This window comes from Sycon ciliatum, chromosome 7, assembly GCF_964019385.1.
Source record: "Sycon ciliatum chromosome 7, ocSycCili1.1, whole genome shotgun sequence".
Classification (NCBI taxonomy): Eukaryota; Metazoa; Porifera; class Calcarea; order Leucosolenida; family Sycettidae; genus Sycon; species Sycon ciliatum.
The window spans coordinates 9,163,282-9,183,192 of NC_088649.1; the positions used below are offsets into that span (position 1 = coordinate 9,163,282).

General features: G+C 46.8%; 1 protein-coding gene and 1 long non-coding RNA gene across 2 annotated transcripts in view; both read right to left on the reverse strand.

Annotated features, from left to right (window-relative positions):
• Nucleotides 1–13,290, reverse strand: part of LOC135821898 (uncharacterized) — a 29,199-nt gene extending 15,909 nt beyond the window's left edge. The window contains exons 1-3 of the mRNA XM_065334893.1: nucleotides 13,071–13,290; nucleotides 9,385–9,521; nucleotides 4,655–4,740 (exon numbers count right to left, since the gene is read on the reverse strand). Coding sequence (XP_065190965.1) covers nucleotides 4,655–4,740; nucleotides 9,385–9,521; nucleotides 13,071–13,191 — 344 coding nt within the window. The 5' untranslated portion in view covers nucleotides 13,192–13,290. The remainder of the gene's footprint in view (nucleotides 1–4,654; nucleotides 4,741–9,384; nucleotides 9,522–13,070) is intronic.
• A 3,900-nt stretch (nucleotides 13,291–17,190) lies between these two features.
• On the reverse strand, nucleotides 17,191–18,512 carry LOC135821899 (uncharacterized). The gene is made up of 3 exons (XR_010554399.1): nucleotides 18,101–18,512; nucleotides 17,848–18,008; nucleotides 17,191–17,313 (listed from the first exon to the last, which is right to left on the reverse strand). It is a non-coding gene; the product is annotated as an uncharacterized LOC135821899 (long non-coding RNA).
• Between the last annotated feature and the right edge of the window lie 1,399 nt (nucleotides 18,513–19,911).

Sequence of the window (19,911 nt, forward strand, 5' to 3'; positions counted from 1 at the left end):
CCCAAGAGTGCATAACCCCAAGAGTGCATAACCCCCAAGAGTACATAACCCCCAAGAGTACATAACCCCCAAGAGTACATAACCCCCAAGAGTACATAACCCCCAAGAGTACATAACCCCAAGAGTACATAACCCCCAAGAGTACATAACCCCCAAGAGTACATAACCCCCAAGAGTACATAACCCCCAAGAGTACATAACCCCAAGAGTGCATAACCCCCAAGAGTACATAACCCCCAAGAGTACATAACCCCCAAGAGTACATAACCCCCAAGAGTGCATAACCCCAAGAGTGCATAACCCCCAAGAGTACATAACCCCCAAGAGTACATAACCCCCAAGAGTACATAACCCCAAGAGTACATAACCCCCAAGAGTACATAACCCCCAAGAGTACATAACCCCCAAGAGTGCATAACCCCAAGAGTGCATAACCCCCAAGAGTACATAACCCCCAAGAGTACATAACCCCCAAGAGTACATAACCCCCAAGAGTACATAACCCCCAAGAGTACATAACCCCAAGAGTACATAACCCCCAAGAGTACATAACCCCCAAGAGTACATAACCCCCAAGAGTACATAACCCCCAAGAGTACATAACCCCAAGAGTACATAACCCCCAAGAGTACATAACCCCCAAGAGTACATAACCCCCAAGAGTACATAACCCCCAAGAGTGCATAACCCCAAGAGTGCATAACCCCCAAGAGTACATAACCCCCAAGAGTACATAACCCCCAAGAGTGCATAACCCCAAGAGTGCATAACCCCCAAGAGTACATAACCCCCAAGAGTACATAACCCCCAAGAGTACATAACCCCCAAGAGTACATAACCCCCAAGAGTACATAACCCCCAAGAGTACATAACCCCAAGAGAGTGCAGCTGCCTGTACAACCTCTATACAGAGCTGCGACGGCAGAACTTCACATCTCGTGATATACTTCAAAAGGTTTAATTCACGTAGCTATGCAGAAGACGTTACTTCAGTAACGTCTGGCGCTAGCCAGGGTCCACACAGCTTTAATTTGGTGTTTGTTTGTGTGTTTGTGTCACGCCTGGCGCTATCCCGTATCTGTCCTGTACCGTACCGTACCATCAAACACAGCTGGCCCCATGCAGCTGGCCGCACTATTCAAATAGGGCTTTCAAACGCAAGATCATAACGTGAAGCAACTTGGAAGAATGAGTATGAATGCGAAGTGTATGGGGGAATGCATGTAGGGCGATAGTGCGGGTTCGAATCCCAGGTAATGCCTGAAAAAAAGGAAAATTGAAAAATTTATAACATCCCTATTCTTTTTTTGCCGTCATCAAGGCGGTAGATGGTGTCGTATTACCCTCGACCGTACCTGTCCCGTACCGTACCATACAATCAAAGACGGCTGGCCACAATACATATTCAAATAGGGCTTTCAAATACAAGATCATAACGTGAAGCAACTTGGAAGAGTTAGTATGTATGCGAAGTGTATCGGGGGATGCATGCAGGGCGATAGTGCGGGTTCGAATCCCAGGTTTAATATGTCTAAAAACAAAAAGTAGAAATTTATAATAATTTATAACATCCCTATGCTTTTTTGTCTAGGTCATCAAGGCGAAAAAGCATAGCGTAGGGACCTGAGCTTCCAAGCTCTCTCGTTAAAGGGGAAGTTAAGGCAAAAATTAAAATTTCACCAGTTGTAGTCTTCGGGGTGCTGAGTCGAATGGTCTTGGTCCGAGAAAGCTGAGACGCTCCCTTCCTACTTGAATCCCAATCGAACTCGCGCACTTCCACCGAAACTGGGTGACTGCGCCCTACTAGATGGGGATTTGTATGCAAAATGTCACTAAAAGCGCCATTTCGTTCTTATAAAAGCACGGATGACCGCGATTGGCCCATATGTTGTAGTCTTTTGGACACTGAGTCGACTGGTTTTGGTTCGAAAAGGCTGCGATGCAGCGTTCCTCCTTTATTCCCAATCGAACATGGTTGAAGAAGCGGTCACGTGCTCCTGCGTACACCAGTCACCTGGTCACCGTGCCTGCAGGGTACAACTTACTAGCCTGTTTGACCTTTTTTGGGTGCAGTCCTGTCACTCGAGTTGAACTCGAGTTGAACCTTGGTGGGAAAGTTGTCGCCTGCTGCCGTGGTTACCAGGTGATTTGGGCACCCAGGAGCACGTGACCACTTGTTCAACCATGTTCGATTGGGAATAAAGGAGGAACGCTGCATCGCAGCCTTTTCGGACCAAAACCAGTCGACTCAGCGTCCAAAAGACTACAACATATGGGCCAATCGCGGTCATCCGTGCTTTTATAAGAACGAAATGGCGCTTTTAGTGACATTTTGCATACAAATCCCCATCTAGTAGGGCGCAGTCACCCAGTTTCGGTGGAAGTGCGCGAGTTCGATTGGGATTCAAGTAGGAAGGGAGCGTCTCAGCTTTCTCGGACCAAGACCATTCGACTCAGCACCCCGAAGACTACAACTGGTGAAATTTTAATTTTTGCCTTAATTAACTTCCCCTTTAATTAACAATACACTCCGGCAAACAGTGCAAAGTGACCACAAGAGAGTTGAACCCAAAGCAGGGTTGCGTACAACCCTGTATCCATCATGCACAGGGGTGCAAGTAATGTATACAGGTTCATCAGGTGATGTGAAGTTCTGCCGTCGCAGACCCCAGAGCTGGAGTTGCACACTCTTAGGCATTATGTACTCTTGATACTGTACAAGCAGAAATATTCGTCTGGAATTTAATTTCGTCTTTTTCGTCCAAGGAGCTTTTGGACTAAATTAAATGTAGGACGAATATCGATTTGTCCAGTGTTTCTATACACTCTTATGATCTATGGACGAAATTTTCAACCGGACGAACTCCTTTTCTTTGGAGGTGGATGGAATTATTGACCGACGAAATTTTCTGCCTCTACAGTAATAGAGAGGTTCCGCTCTACGTAAAGTTGAGCAGCTTTACGTTAGTGGGCGGGAAAAACCCGTGAATTCGCGAGTTTGCACTCCACTTACGGAAAGTTGTCTATTAGTAGAGTACGTAGATAGGGCTCTGATAACATAGGTGCTCTGTAAGTGGATTTGGGTACAAAATTTATGACCCTCTCCCCAGGTCGATCCGGTCGTACACTGCCACGTTCGGAGTTGCCAAGGGCAGCTACGTGATTTGAAAATGCCGTATGGCGGAACACAGATCTGCATGCAGTTTACATAAGTCTTTCCGAGTAATCGGTGTAATCGTTTCATCCCTACTTTCCATAGATCGACTTCGTTTTTTACTAACATAATTACGTTTTGCGGAACCTCTCTAATATCCACTACTGTAGTTTGAAGGAGAAAACAGCCCGAAGCAGAACAAATTTGATTGTCACCACCGGGGCTCGCTTTGGATGCAAAGCTTAGCAAGCAGGCAATTTGCATGGTCTGTGGGACTCCCCCATTGTCTTCGGGAACCCTCCTAAGCAGTTTCCTCATTGTCTGTAGGACTGGCTAGAACCGTTGATTGAGTGCTGGTATCAAACATCGCGTGTAGTGTGTAGTGTGTAGTGTGTAGTGTGTAGCGTGTAGTGTGTAGCGTGTAGTGTGTAGTGTGTAGCGTGTAGCGTGTAGTGTGTAGCGTGTAGTGTGTAGTGTGTAGCGTGTAGTGTGTAGTGTGTAGCGTGTAGTGTGTAGTGTGTAGCGTGTAGCGTGTAGTGTGTAGTGTGTAGTGTGTGGTGTGTGGTGTGTAGTGTGTAGTGTGTGGTGTGTGGTGTGTGGTGTGTAGTGTGTGGTGTGTGGTGTGTAGTGTGTAGTGTGTGGTGTGTGGTGTGTGGTGTGTGGTGTGTAGTGTGTGGTGTGTGGTGTGTGGTGTGTGGTGTGTGGTGTGTAGTGTGTAGTGTGTAGTGTGTAGTGTACTGTAATTTCACAAATTTATGGTGTAGTTTGGTTTTTGATGCTTTCGGTGCATCTGTTTCATACCTAAAATTGCAATACACCGAACAAATACGAACACACATAATCCAATAGGGAATTGCTTCTCTGTACCTAAACATTCTGTTCACCTAACCTGGCCTTTTGCCCTCATACCGAAAATATTGAGCACCGAAAAATTCTGAAATTAGAGTATTCTTTGCCCTAGTTTGTCCTTTGAAAGTTGTGTACAGTACTCGATACTGCATATTCTTTACTAACTGGGCTATCTCTAAGGGCGCGTTTGGTTGGTACGAACTAGAGCAGGATTCACCAGAACAGTGCGTTTGGTTGGGACTGCACCTGTTCTGGGTCGGCCAGACCATGTTCTGCTTGCTCCGGCCTCGAGGCCGGAGCAGACCGAGCAGTTTCACTTTTTCACAGTGAAACCTGGCGGGAACATCGATTTTGGTCCCAAATGATCACGTGCATACGCTTTTGGGTTGGATTCGTTGTACCGTACAAAGTGACCATGGTGACCCATACACATTTTGAAGAATGCACCAAGTTTGGCACATTTTTCACAAAAATGTGCTCTGTTTCTGGAGTACCGTTTGGTTGACATAAGGCTGCTCCATGTGCACCAGCTGTTCGATCCTGTTCTAGATCGTACCAACCAAACGTACCCTAAAGCACGTTTCACCACAACCTCTCCCGCCCCCCCCCCCCACACACACGCACACCATGTACCACGCACACAATTCTTACTATTTGTGGACACCTTGACGGAGTACGTCAGTAAGACCGATCCAGCTGTCCGTATCTCCAATCATTCCGGTAAGCTGGCGATGCAACTATCACAATAGCAAAAGAACACACAGTAAGGCATAATAGGGGCAAGGCCAAGCACTTGGTAAGATGTGATGTTGATCGAGTGTTTGCATCGAAGAGACTACTGAGAGCGCGCACGCGCGCGCGTGAGAGAGGGTTAGAAAGAGGGTTAGAAAGAGAGAGATGGCGAGAGAGAGAGAGAGAGAGAGAGAGAGAGAGAGAGAGAGAGAGAGAGAGAGAGAGAGAGAGAGAGAGAGACAGAGACAGAGAGAGAGAGAGAGACAGAGAGAGAGAGAGAGAGAGAGAGAGAGAGAGAGAGAGAGAGAGAGACAGAGAGAGAGGGAAAACCAGCTATATATTGTCACGGATTCATGTTGCATGCGGCCATTAGTCTTGCACATTAGACGCAGATTAACTCCACAATGTTTCACAGGGGACAGAATGATTATATTTTATGATTTTGACTACTGTATACCTACATGTGGATTCTTATACAGTCAACTTCGCGTATAACAACACTCGGCGGGGCATCAGAAAAGTGTCCTTATTAGGCCATGGTAAAAAATAAAGTTGATTCTCAGGTCATGAACCTGTGAAAATCGGTGCGAGCGAGCGATTTTTTATTTTATTTCCAGACAGGGATCACACATATGTACATGGTCACATGACGTGTGTCATATTCAGGCCAGGGAGTAGAAAAATACCGGTATTTTACTACTCCCTGATTCATGCCTTTCGCACTAGAGAGGTTAATTAAGTTGCACGTTTTTGCCTTTTTTCAAAACGCGGTGCAAATCTCACGTAACGTGTAATTTTTAGAGGTTAAGTTACACGTGCGATGTGACGTGGAATTTTGCCTGGCAGGATTCGGGTTTAGTTCGCACAAATATCAAATCTTCCAACAAACTCGATAAACCCGATAAAACTACGGAAACTCGCACAAATTCGATCGGGATAACCAAGCGAAACTTCCAAAAACCCACGTCATGAACTTACGTGCGGAACAGGCAACTCACGTAAAGCACGTCAAATTTTACGTGAGTTTTTTAAATTTTTGACGTAAAAGATCACGGACGTAAGAATTTTACATGAAACTTAACCTCTCTATTGACCGTTTTCATGCGCGCATATGCATGCATAGAACTAAAAAAAATCGTTGGTGCGCCGCCGAAAATCGGTGCGCGCGTACTTGAGAATCAGAGATAATTTTTACCATGGCCTTAGCGAAGTGTCCTTATATACCGATGTCTCATTACTATGTATTACAGTTGAATGGGACTTTGCTCTGGGCATGGAAATTCTGTCGTTATTTGCGAATTGTCGTTATATCCGCAGTCGTTATTAGCAAGGTTGAATGTACATGCAAACGACGTCACAATGATGAGTCATCATTAGCGTATCATGACTCATCATTAGCACCCTTGAAAAGGTGCTTAGTATACAGCGGAACCGCTCATGGGCGCTATGCACATGCGTGTATGTGACATGTAGTCGCTAGGTGCATCGCTGGCGCGCACAGTGCCGCAACTTTGCCAAAGCATGTCAGCTGATGATGTAATCTCCTAACGTCCATGCAGTGACCCCAAAGTGAATAACCCTTGTGCACATTGACTTTATGTACGAAATCCCGCAGAATCCCTTAGACTCGGTTTTTTTCTTTTTTTTCCAGAAGATACAACCTACTCGTAAGAAGAGGGGAGAGAAGTAGCAGGACAACACAACAATGGGAAGAGCAGGGGCTCCAAGAAGGAACCGTTGTGCTGGGTGTTGAACGTGCAGGAACCTGTTGTGCTTACCACTGTGTTCACGACGATACGTGCCCTGAGGGCATTTAAAGAAGATCTAGCTAGTCATTAGCTCTATTCAAAGTGATGGAGCTGGAAGAGCGATAGATGATATTATCAAGAGTACATAACCCCCCAGAGTGTGCAACGCCTGATCCAGCTCTGCATAGGATCTTGGTCGAGCGGAATCGGATATTTGCGTCATAATACCGTACACATCTGAGGGGAACCCGGGGAGTCGCAGGTACTCTTGGATCAAAAACAATGGTGCCCAGCCTCGAGACCGGCCTTGCGCTGGTGTGAAGTGTACGCATGACATCAGAAGATCCGATTCCGCTCGACCAAGACCCTACACAGCTGGATCGGCATTGCACACTCTGGGGGTTATGTACTCTTGATGATATGCCAAATAACGTGCAACTAGACTTGAGAGGGCATCGAACACAAGTTGCATCAAGAGTCCATAACCCCCCAGAGTGTGCAACTCGTGATCCTTCTCAGCACAAATCAGTGCCGCAACGAAATCCAAACTTCATACGTCATGTAGTGAGTAGCTATGACGAAATGGGAAGTTTGGCCCGGACCTACTTCGCCCGTTTTCCCAATTTGGGGTCTTTCTTTACGAATCCACGGCCAGGTATTGTACGTAACACGCCTGGAAAGGCTCAAGTACACAAAGAAATATTTTAGAGTTGTCGAACAGTTTTCTCTTTTGAGTGTCTCTCCGATAAGAGAAGAACAATGGCCACTGTTGAACCTAAAGCAAAGCGCTCCCCATTGTCGCCGGAGTGCAGTGTCTCTGTGGACGATATTGGTCAGTTTTTGCTCGATCTGGGCTCCTCATATTCTTCTCTCGATTGTCGAGTGTTGGAAATTCTGGAGACGTGCTGGAAACAGCACCATATGGCGCTCAGCAGAGACAATGCTGGAAACATCGCTGGATAACTGCTCCAAATCAATCTTCTCCAGGGCATGAATGATCGATTTCTTCTGCGATGCAGTCAAAGCTTTCACTTTTGCCTTTCTCCTCTTGCGACGAGCAGGAGCAGGAACAGGAGCAAGACCAGGGGCAGGAAGAGGAGCAGGAGTAAGAGTAGGATCAGGAGGGTTACACATGGTGGAGGACACCATCCCAGTTGAACTACTTGTACCAAAATGGGACTGAGGAGCAGGTTGAAGCACATCTACTTCGAAATCGATCGGGTCTTCATGCCGTGTGCCAAGAGCTATTTCCATCAAATCTTGTAAATCTATATCCATGCCTATTCTTGCTATCCCGGAGTCACGAACTCTCCCAATACAGGCTTTTCAGACAACGAGCAGAGAAACTCTCTTCAAATAAAAAAATTCTGTGACTGTGAAATCAAAGCCGTTCTGCTGACACTGCATAGCCCGTGGAGCAAACGTTTTACGTGACATTTCCGTGGCTTGCTTCAAAGCAACCTTCAACTTGGAACCCCCGCCGGATGTACCAGATATGCACATGGCCCCATCCGCCCATGCTTGCCCGGGGACCAGATGACGCAATGTTTGGATTTCGTTGCGCCAGACCCCAACCTGGAGTTGCACACTCTGGGGGGTTATGGACTCTTGGTTGCATACATATTATACTACAATGTGTACACGGTAGGCCCCGAGCTCTGCAGGAACACTAGTCACAGGTACCCGTACAACTTTGAACTTTGTATGCAACTACTCTGCAATGCCCTCTCAAGTCTAGTTGCGCGTTATTTGGCATATCATCTATTGTTTTCCGTTGGGTACTGGGCTAATTGGGTCAAATGCGCATGTATAGCACACAATGAACGCACGCCCGGGCATGTATACTCCCAGGGGCTTCCATACATCTGTACGATGTACTGCAAAGCGACAAACTTTCGCGGCATGCAAATTGAACGTTAATGTAAATCGGCCTGGTTCACGATGAGAAACGTTTGCGATTCTATCTTTTCAATCGGATCTTGTACTGTCCACAACCAACGTACGGAGAGGTTTGCGGCGATTCATATTCGCGAATGTGTGATGGTCACGAGAATAGCGAAATTTAATCTCTAGCGAAAGTTTCTCACTTTACAGTACATAAGGGTTATATACAGCCAAACCTGTCAAGGCGACCACCTGTCCCAGAAGACCACTGTATCTATGACCAAGGGATGATATCAAGTTCCAGTCAAATGGCCCTGTATGAGGAGACCACCTGGTAACAGAGACCACGTTATGAAGGTCCCGTGGCCAGTCTTCTTAAACAAGTTTCACTGCACAATGGGCATCAGGGTTATATACAGTAAAATCTGGTTTAAGCGACCACCCCCACGGTGCAAGCAAAAGCGGTCGTTAAAGCCAGGTGGTCTATAGAACCAGGTCCAACAGGTTCAGTGTAGAGCTGTCCGTGCATGGAAAAAAGGTCGTTAAGAGCAGGTGGTCGTTAAGAGCAGGTGGTCGTTAAGAGCAGGTGGTCGTTAAGAGCAGGTGGTCGTTAAGAGCAGGTGGTCGTTAAGAGCAGGTGGTCGTTAAGAGCAGGTGGTTGTTAAGAGCAGGTGGTTGTTAAGAGCAGGTGGTTGTTAAGAGCAGGTGGTTGTTAAGAGCAGGTGGTTGTTAAGAGCAGGTGGTCGTTAAGAGCAGGTGGTCGTTAAGAGCAGGTGGTCGTTAAGAGCAGGTTGTCGTTAAGAGCAGGTGGTCGTTAAGAGCAGGTGGTCGTTAAGAGCAGGTGGTCGTTAAGAGCAGGTGGTCGTTAAGAGCAGGTGGTCGTTAAGAGCAGGTGGTCGTTAAGAGCAGGTGGTCGTTAAGAGCAGGTGGTCGTTAAGAGCAGGTGGTCGTTAAGAGCAGGTGGTCGTTAAGAGCAGGTGGTCGCTTACACCAGGTTTTACTGTACAGTACACTTACCCTTCTGTTTGTAATCTCCGCCAGTTCCGCATTCTGAAGAAGACAGCGGTAACGCGCTTGAAAGAAGGTCAGTCCGCGGTCGAAGGTGAGCGGCATGAAACAACTCTGGCCGATAACCGTCCAGCCCACATCGCAGCCTGCGGCGAGCGGGAACACAAACAAAGACGGGGCACGGGGTGTGTTGTAACGGCAGCATTCACCTCAGTCTCCGTATTGCCCGGGTAATAAGCAACACTGGAGTGTAAGCCATACCCCCCCCCTTTGCCACGAAATACAGACATCTACCCTATTTATCATCGTTTACTTGATCATCGGCGTATAAGCCACACCCTCCATTCTTTTGGGTGATCCCGAGTGTTCAAAGTGCGGCTCATACTCTGGATAACACGTTACGTGTGTACGTGAAAAGACAGGTAGATCGACCAAAGGAGTGCGACTGCACGCATGGTGGCAAAGCCCGCTGAAAGGCTACACGCAGTACAGAGTTGTTGGTAACTAGCTAACAGGGGTAACATGTGCAGACACGGATCTACCATGGACTACAGCTAATGCAGTTATCGTTGTGTGCAAACTAGGCCACCGGTCTGCACCCAGAATTAATTCGTTGTTTTGGGTCACTTCACTCAACCGTACCAGGGTCGGTCTGTCGGGATTTATTTTTTATTTTTTTGGTTTCTGCCAAGTGCATACATTACATCATAGTACATGTATGACCCTTATTGTAGATTGTGCACATCGAATATCCAAGCTTTCGTCCATTAAGACAGTCGATCAAATCTGGTTGGAGACGATTCAACACTGTTATTTATTGTCCCCCAGGACCAGATCTTGGCCTCGCTGGCCAACGGTGTGATGAGCAGCTCTCACCAAAACCTCCGTCAATGAGCGAAGAGTTGGCGGAGCTGGCACTAGCATGACCGATTTCGGATCGGCAAAAATAGATACGGCGGTCGAACGCTTGCCTACTGCACTTGCACGTACTGGTCCTCTCAAATCCGCTGTCGCCTTTGTCACAGTGAGTGCGTTCGATTATACCCGCGAATCGATGAATCGATTCACGCTATTCACATCACCCCATGTGAATAGGGTGAATGGATTCCGAATCGATTCCAGGGCTCATGGCATGAAAATCGAACGACTTGAATGCATGCGAATGGATTCATGAATCGATTAAAGTGCATAATCGAACGCAGCCACTAGCATTGTGCTCACTGAAATCCCGCCCAGGGTGCAAAACTAGCGCCCTGGACCAATGACGATTACATCACGTTACTTGTAAATTTGCACGTCCAGGTCACATTTGCACCACTTCCAAGGCACTGACGACCGTGCGAGTTCAGGGCACCAAATATGCACTTTGGGTCGATTTTCATCAAGCACAACTGTAGCATCGTACCCTGCTCTCAGCTTGTCAGTACAGTCAACTTTGCGTACAACGACACTCGGCGGGGCATCAGAAAAGTGTCGTTATTCACAAAGTGTCGTTATACCCGAAGTCTCATTATATGTATTACAGTTGGATGGGACTTTGCTCTGGGCATGGAAATTCTGTCGTTATTCGCGAATTGTCGTTATATCCGCAGTCGTTATTAGCGAAGTTGACTGTAGTACCTTGCCGCAGTGTCTGTACTGTCTATGTACTGTCTATGTACTGTCTATGTACTGTCTATGCACTGTCTATGTACTGTCTATGTACTGTCTATGTACTGTCTATGTACTGTCTATGTACTGTCTATGCACTGTCTATGTACTGTCTATGCACTGTCTATGTACTGTCTATGTACTGTCTATGTACTGTCTATGTATGAAGAAGCCTCTTAGGCCCTGATCAGACTACGTACATAGAACATCCAGGACAAAATCACATAAAACCTAAAACGCAACATTTTTCCAAGCCTGCATTCAGACTACACATTTTACATGCAATATACAGGCAACCTTTGACCCTACACAATTGCGCAAGGGGCCTGGGATGTGTGAAAGCAGAGAACAGTCATACCCGGGTAAAAAGTTGACTGCCTGGTGAAAGTACGATAAATGCAGGAAAGGTGCCTTGTACAAGGGTTCGCACCCTGCCTGAAAGGATTGGGCAGCATTTTAGGCTTCCTGCCAGATTCTTGTTGTTGTCTTGGAAACTTCTATGTCAATGTGACTAATACCGGTAGGCTGTTTTGTACCTAGTCTGAAGAGGGCCTTAGCCAAAAAAAACAATCTTCATGTAGAATCCCGTAGACCCGTTTGGGTCGGTTGAATGTGCAGGACCCTATTGTGTTTACTGCTATTTCCACCAAGGGATTTCATACGAAAACCTTTTTTCTGACAAAGATCTAGCTAGTCATTAGTTCTAACCAAAGTGAAGAAGCTGGAAAAGCGATTGTTGCATAGCGCACAACGAACACCCAACCGGGTCTGTACACACTTGCGACCCTAGTTTTGAACTTCGTACATCTGTACATCTGTACAACGTGCATACCGTATTATCTCTAACATAAGCACAGTCTCCAATAATAGAACACCTTGGGGCGGCATTCAAAAAATAAAGTGCTCAGTCTCCATTATAAGCACACTGTGTAAATTCATTATCTGTACCGGCAAAAAAACCCTGAAATGTGTGTGTCTGACATGAGTTTGGCATGGCAACATGCCTCTGAAATGAGGTTGAAATAATAATGGAACAGTCTCCAATAAAGGAACGTCTCCATTAATAGCACGGGGCGGAGGTACATTGAAAAAATAAAGGACCGTGCTTATTATTAGAGATAATACGGTAAGGTCTATTTAGTACTGGACACTCTGATTCAATTGAGCTGCCTCGGCCGGCCTTGTTTGTGCTCTATACTAACTACAGTTGTGGCAAGTGAAATCCAACTCTTGCCATGGGGGACAGCGCCACAAATGGACATCAATGATGTAATGCACTGCACCTACTTGTAATTTGTACTATAGAGCCGTATGCATCCCAAACAGAGCGAAAGGTCACAGCGTAGATACACACAGTTCACAAATATGGTACACATAAGGAGTATTGGTATCCAATCCCCATTGCCAGCACCTTTTGAACCTTGACTGTGATGGGTACGAGTTTTGTCATCAGACAGATAAAGTTGTATGTAACACATGTACTGTACGAATACGTACGCAGGGCTGCAGGGGCTGCAGATTGCATGGTGCAGTCCCTTATGCCAAGGGTTGGATTTCACTTGCCACAACTGTACTTGAAAAGTTGAAGTGTATTACTCGAGTACTGTATAAGCAGAAAATTTCGTCGGTCAATAATTTCGTCCAACTCCAAAGAAAGGGAGTTCGTCCGGTTGTAAATTTCGTCCATGGATCATAAGAGTGTATTGAAAAGCTGGACAAATCAATATTAGTCCGGCATTTAATTTAGTCCAACAGCTCGTTGGACGAAAAAGACGAAATTAAATTCCGGACGAATATTTCTGCTTGTACAGTACATTGAAAATCAAGTGAAGGACATAGGGTATCAAACAGGGAGTCGTAAAATACCGGTATTTTATGACTCCCTGGTATCAAATCACTAGTACTCGACGGGACTTGGCCTAGAGAAGACACACTATACTATATACACTGTAGTAGAATCAACTGAAGTACGACCGTGAACAAGAGACGACCGTGAACAAGAGGTGAGCAAATCATTCGCGAAAATAAATCGTTGTCCCACTTACCAGAAGCATTTGTAGTTGCAGCGCCGAAGCGCATGGCGGTGGAGCTCGGCACAATCGCCAGGCATATCACGAACAGAACCATCATTCCCAACAAGGGACGAGAGAGCATAGGCCCAGCCATTGTTGTCGAGAGCAGGAGGAGCGACGATCACGAACGGCAGCAACAAGTCAGTGCAGACACATGAGCTTCAGGGGGACGACCGAATTGGAAAGAAATCAGAAACCCCCTCGCATTATATTCATCTAGCGGTATGCGTATACGGCTCTCTCAGACAACGCATATGACAGAACCGCGAACGTACTGTGTGAGTAGATAGGATGAACCCGACGAAAAATCGTAGGATTTGGGTGCTGCTACGGCCTTGAGTAGCGAAAGTTCATAGGAATCCACCTGCTTTCGTCCGAAAAAGAGCTCCGCCAACGAAGCGTATTTTGCTTTTGTCGTAGAGTCTACGACCCATGCCATGGGGATCGATACTGAATGCACTGACCGACCGTACATATGCATACCGCTAGTACCGTAAAGTACCGCCAGAGCGCCCCACCATCTCGTCCTTTCGTGGCCGCCTTGTGGAGGTGGATTCCTGTCTGTAGGTCATACGACACGGACCTTGTACAAACATTGCACATTGTGCAGTCAATCCGTACCCAGTTTACCTTCGAGCTCCACATAAAAGCATACCAAGTGTGACCTTAGTACACGAAGGTTCTCACATCGTACAAACTTAGTAGCATTCTGCCATACGATTTTCTTCCCTTGGCTGTAAAATCAAGGAGGGGCGCTCTCGCGAGACGGGCGCTCTGGCGGTACTTTACGGTATGTACCAAGAGACCAAAACCCGGGGTTATGCATATATGGAGTCTTCTACGAGGTGTGTAGCCACTACACTCGTAAAAAAGGGTCACTAGCGCTAGCCTCAGTACTGTCGATGAGGTTTTGTTAAAAAAAACCACACTCACCATTTGACGGCACATTTACAAAGCAGGAAGGCAGCGATGAGGCATATGGCAGGAGTGGGGCCGGGGAGAGGCAGGGGCAGCTTGACCGACCATAGAGTCTGAGTCTCGGCTACCCAAGAGCTCCACAAAAACAAAAGACTACAGAAAATACACAGGGGTAGATAACTGGGGATTAATTTAAGGGGAAAGAATGCACAACATATCAGAGAGTCAAAGAAGTGAATGGAGGAGGGAACAGAGCTAGAGTTTTTTCGTCTTTTTTCTTTGGTTCATAGCTTATCCGTTGCCCACTCCCTGCGGGTAAGGCGCAGGTGGGCGTTGACCTTCTCTTTGAACGTCTGCAGTCCTTTCCTTGTTGGCTGCATGGTTCAGCTGCAAGGAAAGGACTGCAGACGTTTATTTATTTTATTTATTCTTTTTTTTACGTTCAAAGAAAGTTTGCTCCCCACACGATGCCAGAGCGTTTCCGCAAGGCACCGGCGGATAATGCTAGCAGAATAATTAGCATAATGACCCATGTGGGGAAGACCGGCACTGCCCTAGCATAAAGTCTCCAAATGTGACCTTGTCCCTTGTCTAGCACAATCGATGTGTGTAAGTAGCACTACGTCCAATCTGTTGACACCACACTCAGTCCACAGTGAAAAGTAGCGCTATTTTTAGAGCGCAGAGAGACACACTGGTGCTACCTGCGACGCTGGCAGCCCTCTGTACCAATGTAATGAAAAAGTAAGCATTCTTTCACTGTGTTCGCCCGCGATACTGCCATACTCCGAGCGACTGCACAGGGAAGTCATTATTTCCCACCGCAAGTATTGCCATTTTGTAGCACTATCAGCACTGCTAGCATCATAACGGAGAGCGTTATCAATCGTCAGCTCATGAATCACCTTGAGCGTTACAAACTCCTGACACCCCACCAGTTCGGGTTTCGTCGCCGCCTCGGGACCTCAGATGCGCTACAGGCTCTACACCACGCCTGGATAACAGCCGTCGGACGAGGCGGTGCAGCACGTATTCTAGCCGTGGATATTGCCGGAGCATTCGACCGTGTGTCCTATGCTGGCCTCCTCCACAAAGTCCGCCATCTTGGCATTGGCGGCCCCCTGCATACCTGGCTCTCTTCCTACCTAGGTGGACGGTCCATTCAATGCTTGGTGGGCGGCCAAACCTCATCGCTGTATACCATATCAGCAGGAGTTCCCCAAGGGAGCATACTCGGCCCTACACTCTTCCTGATGTACGTGAACGACGCCTCAGAGACCCTGTCACCCGGAGCCCACCTGGAGGCGTACGCCGACGATACTACCTTGTATAGCCTGATATCCCTCGACACATCCCCAGTCGACGCAGCATTGAGCCTCCAGACTTCTGTTGATCGCTTACATCAGTGGGGCCGCAGATGGCGCATCTCCTTCGAACCGTCGAAGTCCCAAGCCATGACCGCCACTCTCCGCAGAACCCCCATCAATTTGCCTCGCATTGTCTTCGGCGGCACTCCTGTCCTTGAGGAGAAGGCTCTCTCTTTACTTGGAGTGACCTTTGACTCGAAGCTGTCATTCAGCACTCATCTCCGGAAGGTCGCCACTCGAGCCAAACAACGCCTGGGCTTCCTGCGACGTGCAGCGCACATTCTCTCTCCAGCCGGCCGCACCACAGTATACAAGGCATTTGTTCGACCAGTTATGGAGTATGCCCCCTCATCTGGATAGGTGCTCCGCCCAGCTACCTGCAACGCCTGGATCATATCCAACGCTAAGCTCTGCGAATCATCGGTCCAGGTGCACTATAACCTAGCCTGGCCATCCGTCGTACTGTTGCCTCGCTTGCCTGCCTATGGGGCTGTTAAGTGTGACGTCACGGCTCCTTCGATACGCATAGCAACGGAGAGCACTGGGGACAAACAAAAGTCGCGTCCTCTGGATGGAACCAGATGTCAAGGGCAACAGCATCTAAATGACTGGAGAGACAGCAGTTTTTCTTTGCTTTTTCTTCAAGCGATTGTTGTCGCTCTTTACTCCTTGTTCTTTCCTCTACAAAACTCCTGTAGTCGTCGAGTGCCTTCATGATGGCTGTGAAATTGGCTGCCCACAGTAAAACTCCGTGTTTGAGAGTGCTTTGAAGATGTTTCGCGTCCTGATGGATCAAAGTATGAGCGCTCCTTGTGGATTCGATTATATAGGTGAGTTGTTCAAGAAATCAGTGTCTTCTTTCTGTCTCTGCCCTCACGCTGGCACAATATCAGCCTCTATATCCATGACAGCTCGCACCTCCCATAAACTGCATGACTTAATTAGATATATTTTCGCCCTCCGTGGTGATTGACCATGGAAGAATTTATTATGTTCAGAATGATGTCCTAAGAATATAAAATATAATAATTCTAGGGAATTGTCATAGGGCATTTTTGGAAGGATGGAGACAGACAGAGAGAGAGAGAGAGAGCACTGTTTGAAGTGTTTGTCTCACTGTAATTACTCCAGATTATTGAATGTTGTATGATCTACTCTATATTTTCCACAATGGTTTTTCCTGATTTGCGGGATCTCTTCTTTTGCTGTTTGCGTGTTTACAGGAAGTGGCTGTCTGGTGTAACTGCACCAGATCCTGCGGAAATTAAGTCAGATGCAGAGGCAGGGTCGTCCAGTGATGCAACACTGCCGTTCTGTGTGCAACGTTACCGCTAATACCCCCGGCGAAAACACAAAAAAGACAAACACGTGAAAAGACTACAGTATTGACCGTTCTGCTAATAAATGCATGACTGCTCCGACAGTCGATAATCGAAACACAGAGCACCAGCACGATGTTTTCATATTGGGAACCACACAACAGCTCAATTCTCAAGCCCAAAAATTGATGAATACAAATACAGAGCGACGCAACAAGAGATCATCCAGCAACCAAACAAACCTGGGTCTAATGCACTAAATAGTCCTGAAATATGCAGGCCAGACAAAGCAGTGCAAGCACATAATGTTACAAGGTACATGCATTGCAGAACAAAGTGTAACCAAAGATACACAGGGTTGTAGCTGCACACTTGTGCATGTGCTCGCTCAGCCCAAAAACACACGATCATGATGATGGAAACAATCCGGGGGAAACACGCTAACACCGAAGTAAGCATCGACACGTAAATAGTGCAGCTCTGAAAAATTACATTGACATGAACATTGGTGTGTCGAGTAGTATCAGGCTTGAATAATCATCCAACCAAGACTTCATCAGGTCCCAGACGCTGAGATCGCACGCTGAATGTGAAGTGCATCTAGCCTTGAACCTGTCGCACAAGGCACACATATATGGCAAAATGACATCCACTCTGATTATTTCCAGAGGCCAATCATGACAGAACACAGAAATGAAACCACGGGCTCAACCAAGTAAACGCAAAGGAAGTTAGTAAAAATAATCCATGCAGTGCTCTTTTAATTGCAGCACTGATTGCAGTGTTGCGTCATAGCCCGATACCCGCTGAGCACAGACACAACTCCATTCATCAGGGGCAAGACATACTCTTTTGGAATAAAGTCATAAAGTACAGCGTTCCAATGACATTACGGACACCTCGTGCAAATGCATAGTCTGTTCATCTGGCCGACTCGGCCACGCATGAGAGTGTGTGCGTGTACATGTGCGCGCTTGCGCGCGCGCACACGCACACACCATGTATTCGGTGCGTATTGTGTACCAGTTGCGGGACAATGAAGATGGAATCATTATCATGATGTTACATGTACATCTACAGTGTATGTTTGAGTGTAAAGTAAATTTTATTTTATTGCACATTTCTTCGACACAACTAATTACTTACTTCACATGTTCACATTTCTCATAATCGATCCACCTGCACTCCGTATCAGTCGAGGAAAAATTCTCCCAGATATACACTAGTCACCACAGCCATGTGATGACATTGGGATGGGCCCCAAGCACGATTGCACTCTCTAGTTACAATAAATTTGGCCAGATTATCTGTGAAGACAAAATGCAATGCATAGCGGCAATCGATGGATGAAGAGAGAGTTTGTAAATACCCATATCTTTCCACTTGTTCAGGAGCTTACCTTTTGGAGTTCACATCGTTTACACGATCTCTCATGCTGTCTTGCACCTTGGTTTTGTTGACCATGGATACGCCAACCCAGAAAACATTCTACAGGAGCTACTAATGCAGATCGTTTTTCACTCTCGATCTCGGCGATCTACCTTGTCACGCCAATAAAATCCTCCGTGACACTGGCTACAGTCACAAGAGACGTCTCAGTAAGGTAATGAGCACGACAACATCGTCGAGATCAAGGACAAAGAGAAAACAAAACACTCACTGAAAACAGCAAAGAAGAAACGAAGAAATGTACACGATTCCTATATGTTGCCACTGACAACTGGTTCGGTGGAGACGACGCTACTTTTGTTTGTCCCCAGTGGGATCGTTGTTATGCGTATCGAAGGAACTGTGACGTCATCACTTAACAGCCCCATACAAGCTGCATTACCTGCCTGGCCCTCCGCAGCTACTCTCTGTTTTGCCACCGCGCCATTTCCCCTCATCCAGCCCCAGAACTCGCAGCGAGCATGGTAGCGTCATTGGCCATGACCACCAGCTCCAACACCAGCTGCTTGCATCTGTCCCGCTGGCATTAAAGGGGAAGTTAAGGCAAAAATTAAAATTTCACCAGTTGTAGTCTTCAGGGTGCTGAGTCGAATGGTCTTGGTCCGAGAAAGCTGAGACGCTCCCTTCCTACTTGAATCCCAATCGAACTCGCGCACTTCCACCGAAACTGGGTGACTGCGCCCTACTAGATGGGGATTTGTATGCAAAATCTCACTAAAAGCGCCATTTCGTTCTTATAAAAGCACGGATGACCGCGATTGGCCCATATGTTGTAGTCTTTTGGACGCTGAGTCGACTGGTTTTGGTCCGAAAAGGCTGCGATGCAGCGTTCCTCCTTTATTCCCAATCGAACATGGTTGAACAAGCGGTCACGTGCTCCTGCGTACACCAGTCACCTGGTCACCGTGGCTGCAGGGTACAACTTACTAGCTTGTTTGACCTTTTTTGGGTGCAGTCCTGTCACTCGAGTTGAACTCGAGTTGAACCCTGCTGGCGTGGTGACCAGGTGATTTGGGCACCCAGGAGTAGGCCTTGACAGATTATGCTAGCATAATTTTTCGCATAATTCCTACCAAAATCGAATAATCGCATAATTCGAGGCAAATTGCATACGAATCGCATAAAATTGGAATAATCCGCCTGTTCGCATCAAATTCCATACAGTTGTACATGTGCTACAAGTACAAGTACAAGTAGATGCACCAGGAAGTCGTAGGTTTACGACTCCCTTGAGAACATGTCCAGTCCACTACAATCAGTGACGGTCGTAGCTAGGTCGAACGGTGCGTTCACCCCGTTGAACTTTTGCTATTACAGTACAACGCCATCTACAAAAAAATCCCCTGCTATTTTGCACAGAACCATTATACATGTACATTAGCAGCATATGTGAGCATAATGCGGCATAATATGATAACTTTTAGCATAAAAACTAGCATAATTCTGCAATATTTTCAGCAATGCGAAAAGCATAATTTCACGAAAATATTAGCATAATCTGTCAAGGCCTACCCAGGAGCACGTGACCACTTGTTCAACCATGTTCGATTGGGAATAAAGGAGGAACGCTGCATCGCAGCCTTTTCGGACCAAAACCAGTCGACTCAGCGTCCAAAAGACTACAACATATGGGCCAATCGCGGTCATCCGTGCTTTTATAAGAACGAAATGGCGCTTTTAGTGAGATTTTGCATACAAATCCCCATCTAGTAGGGCGCAGTCACCCAGTTTCGGTGGAAGTGCGCGAGTTCGATTGGGATT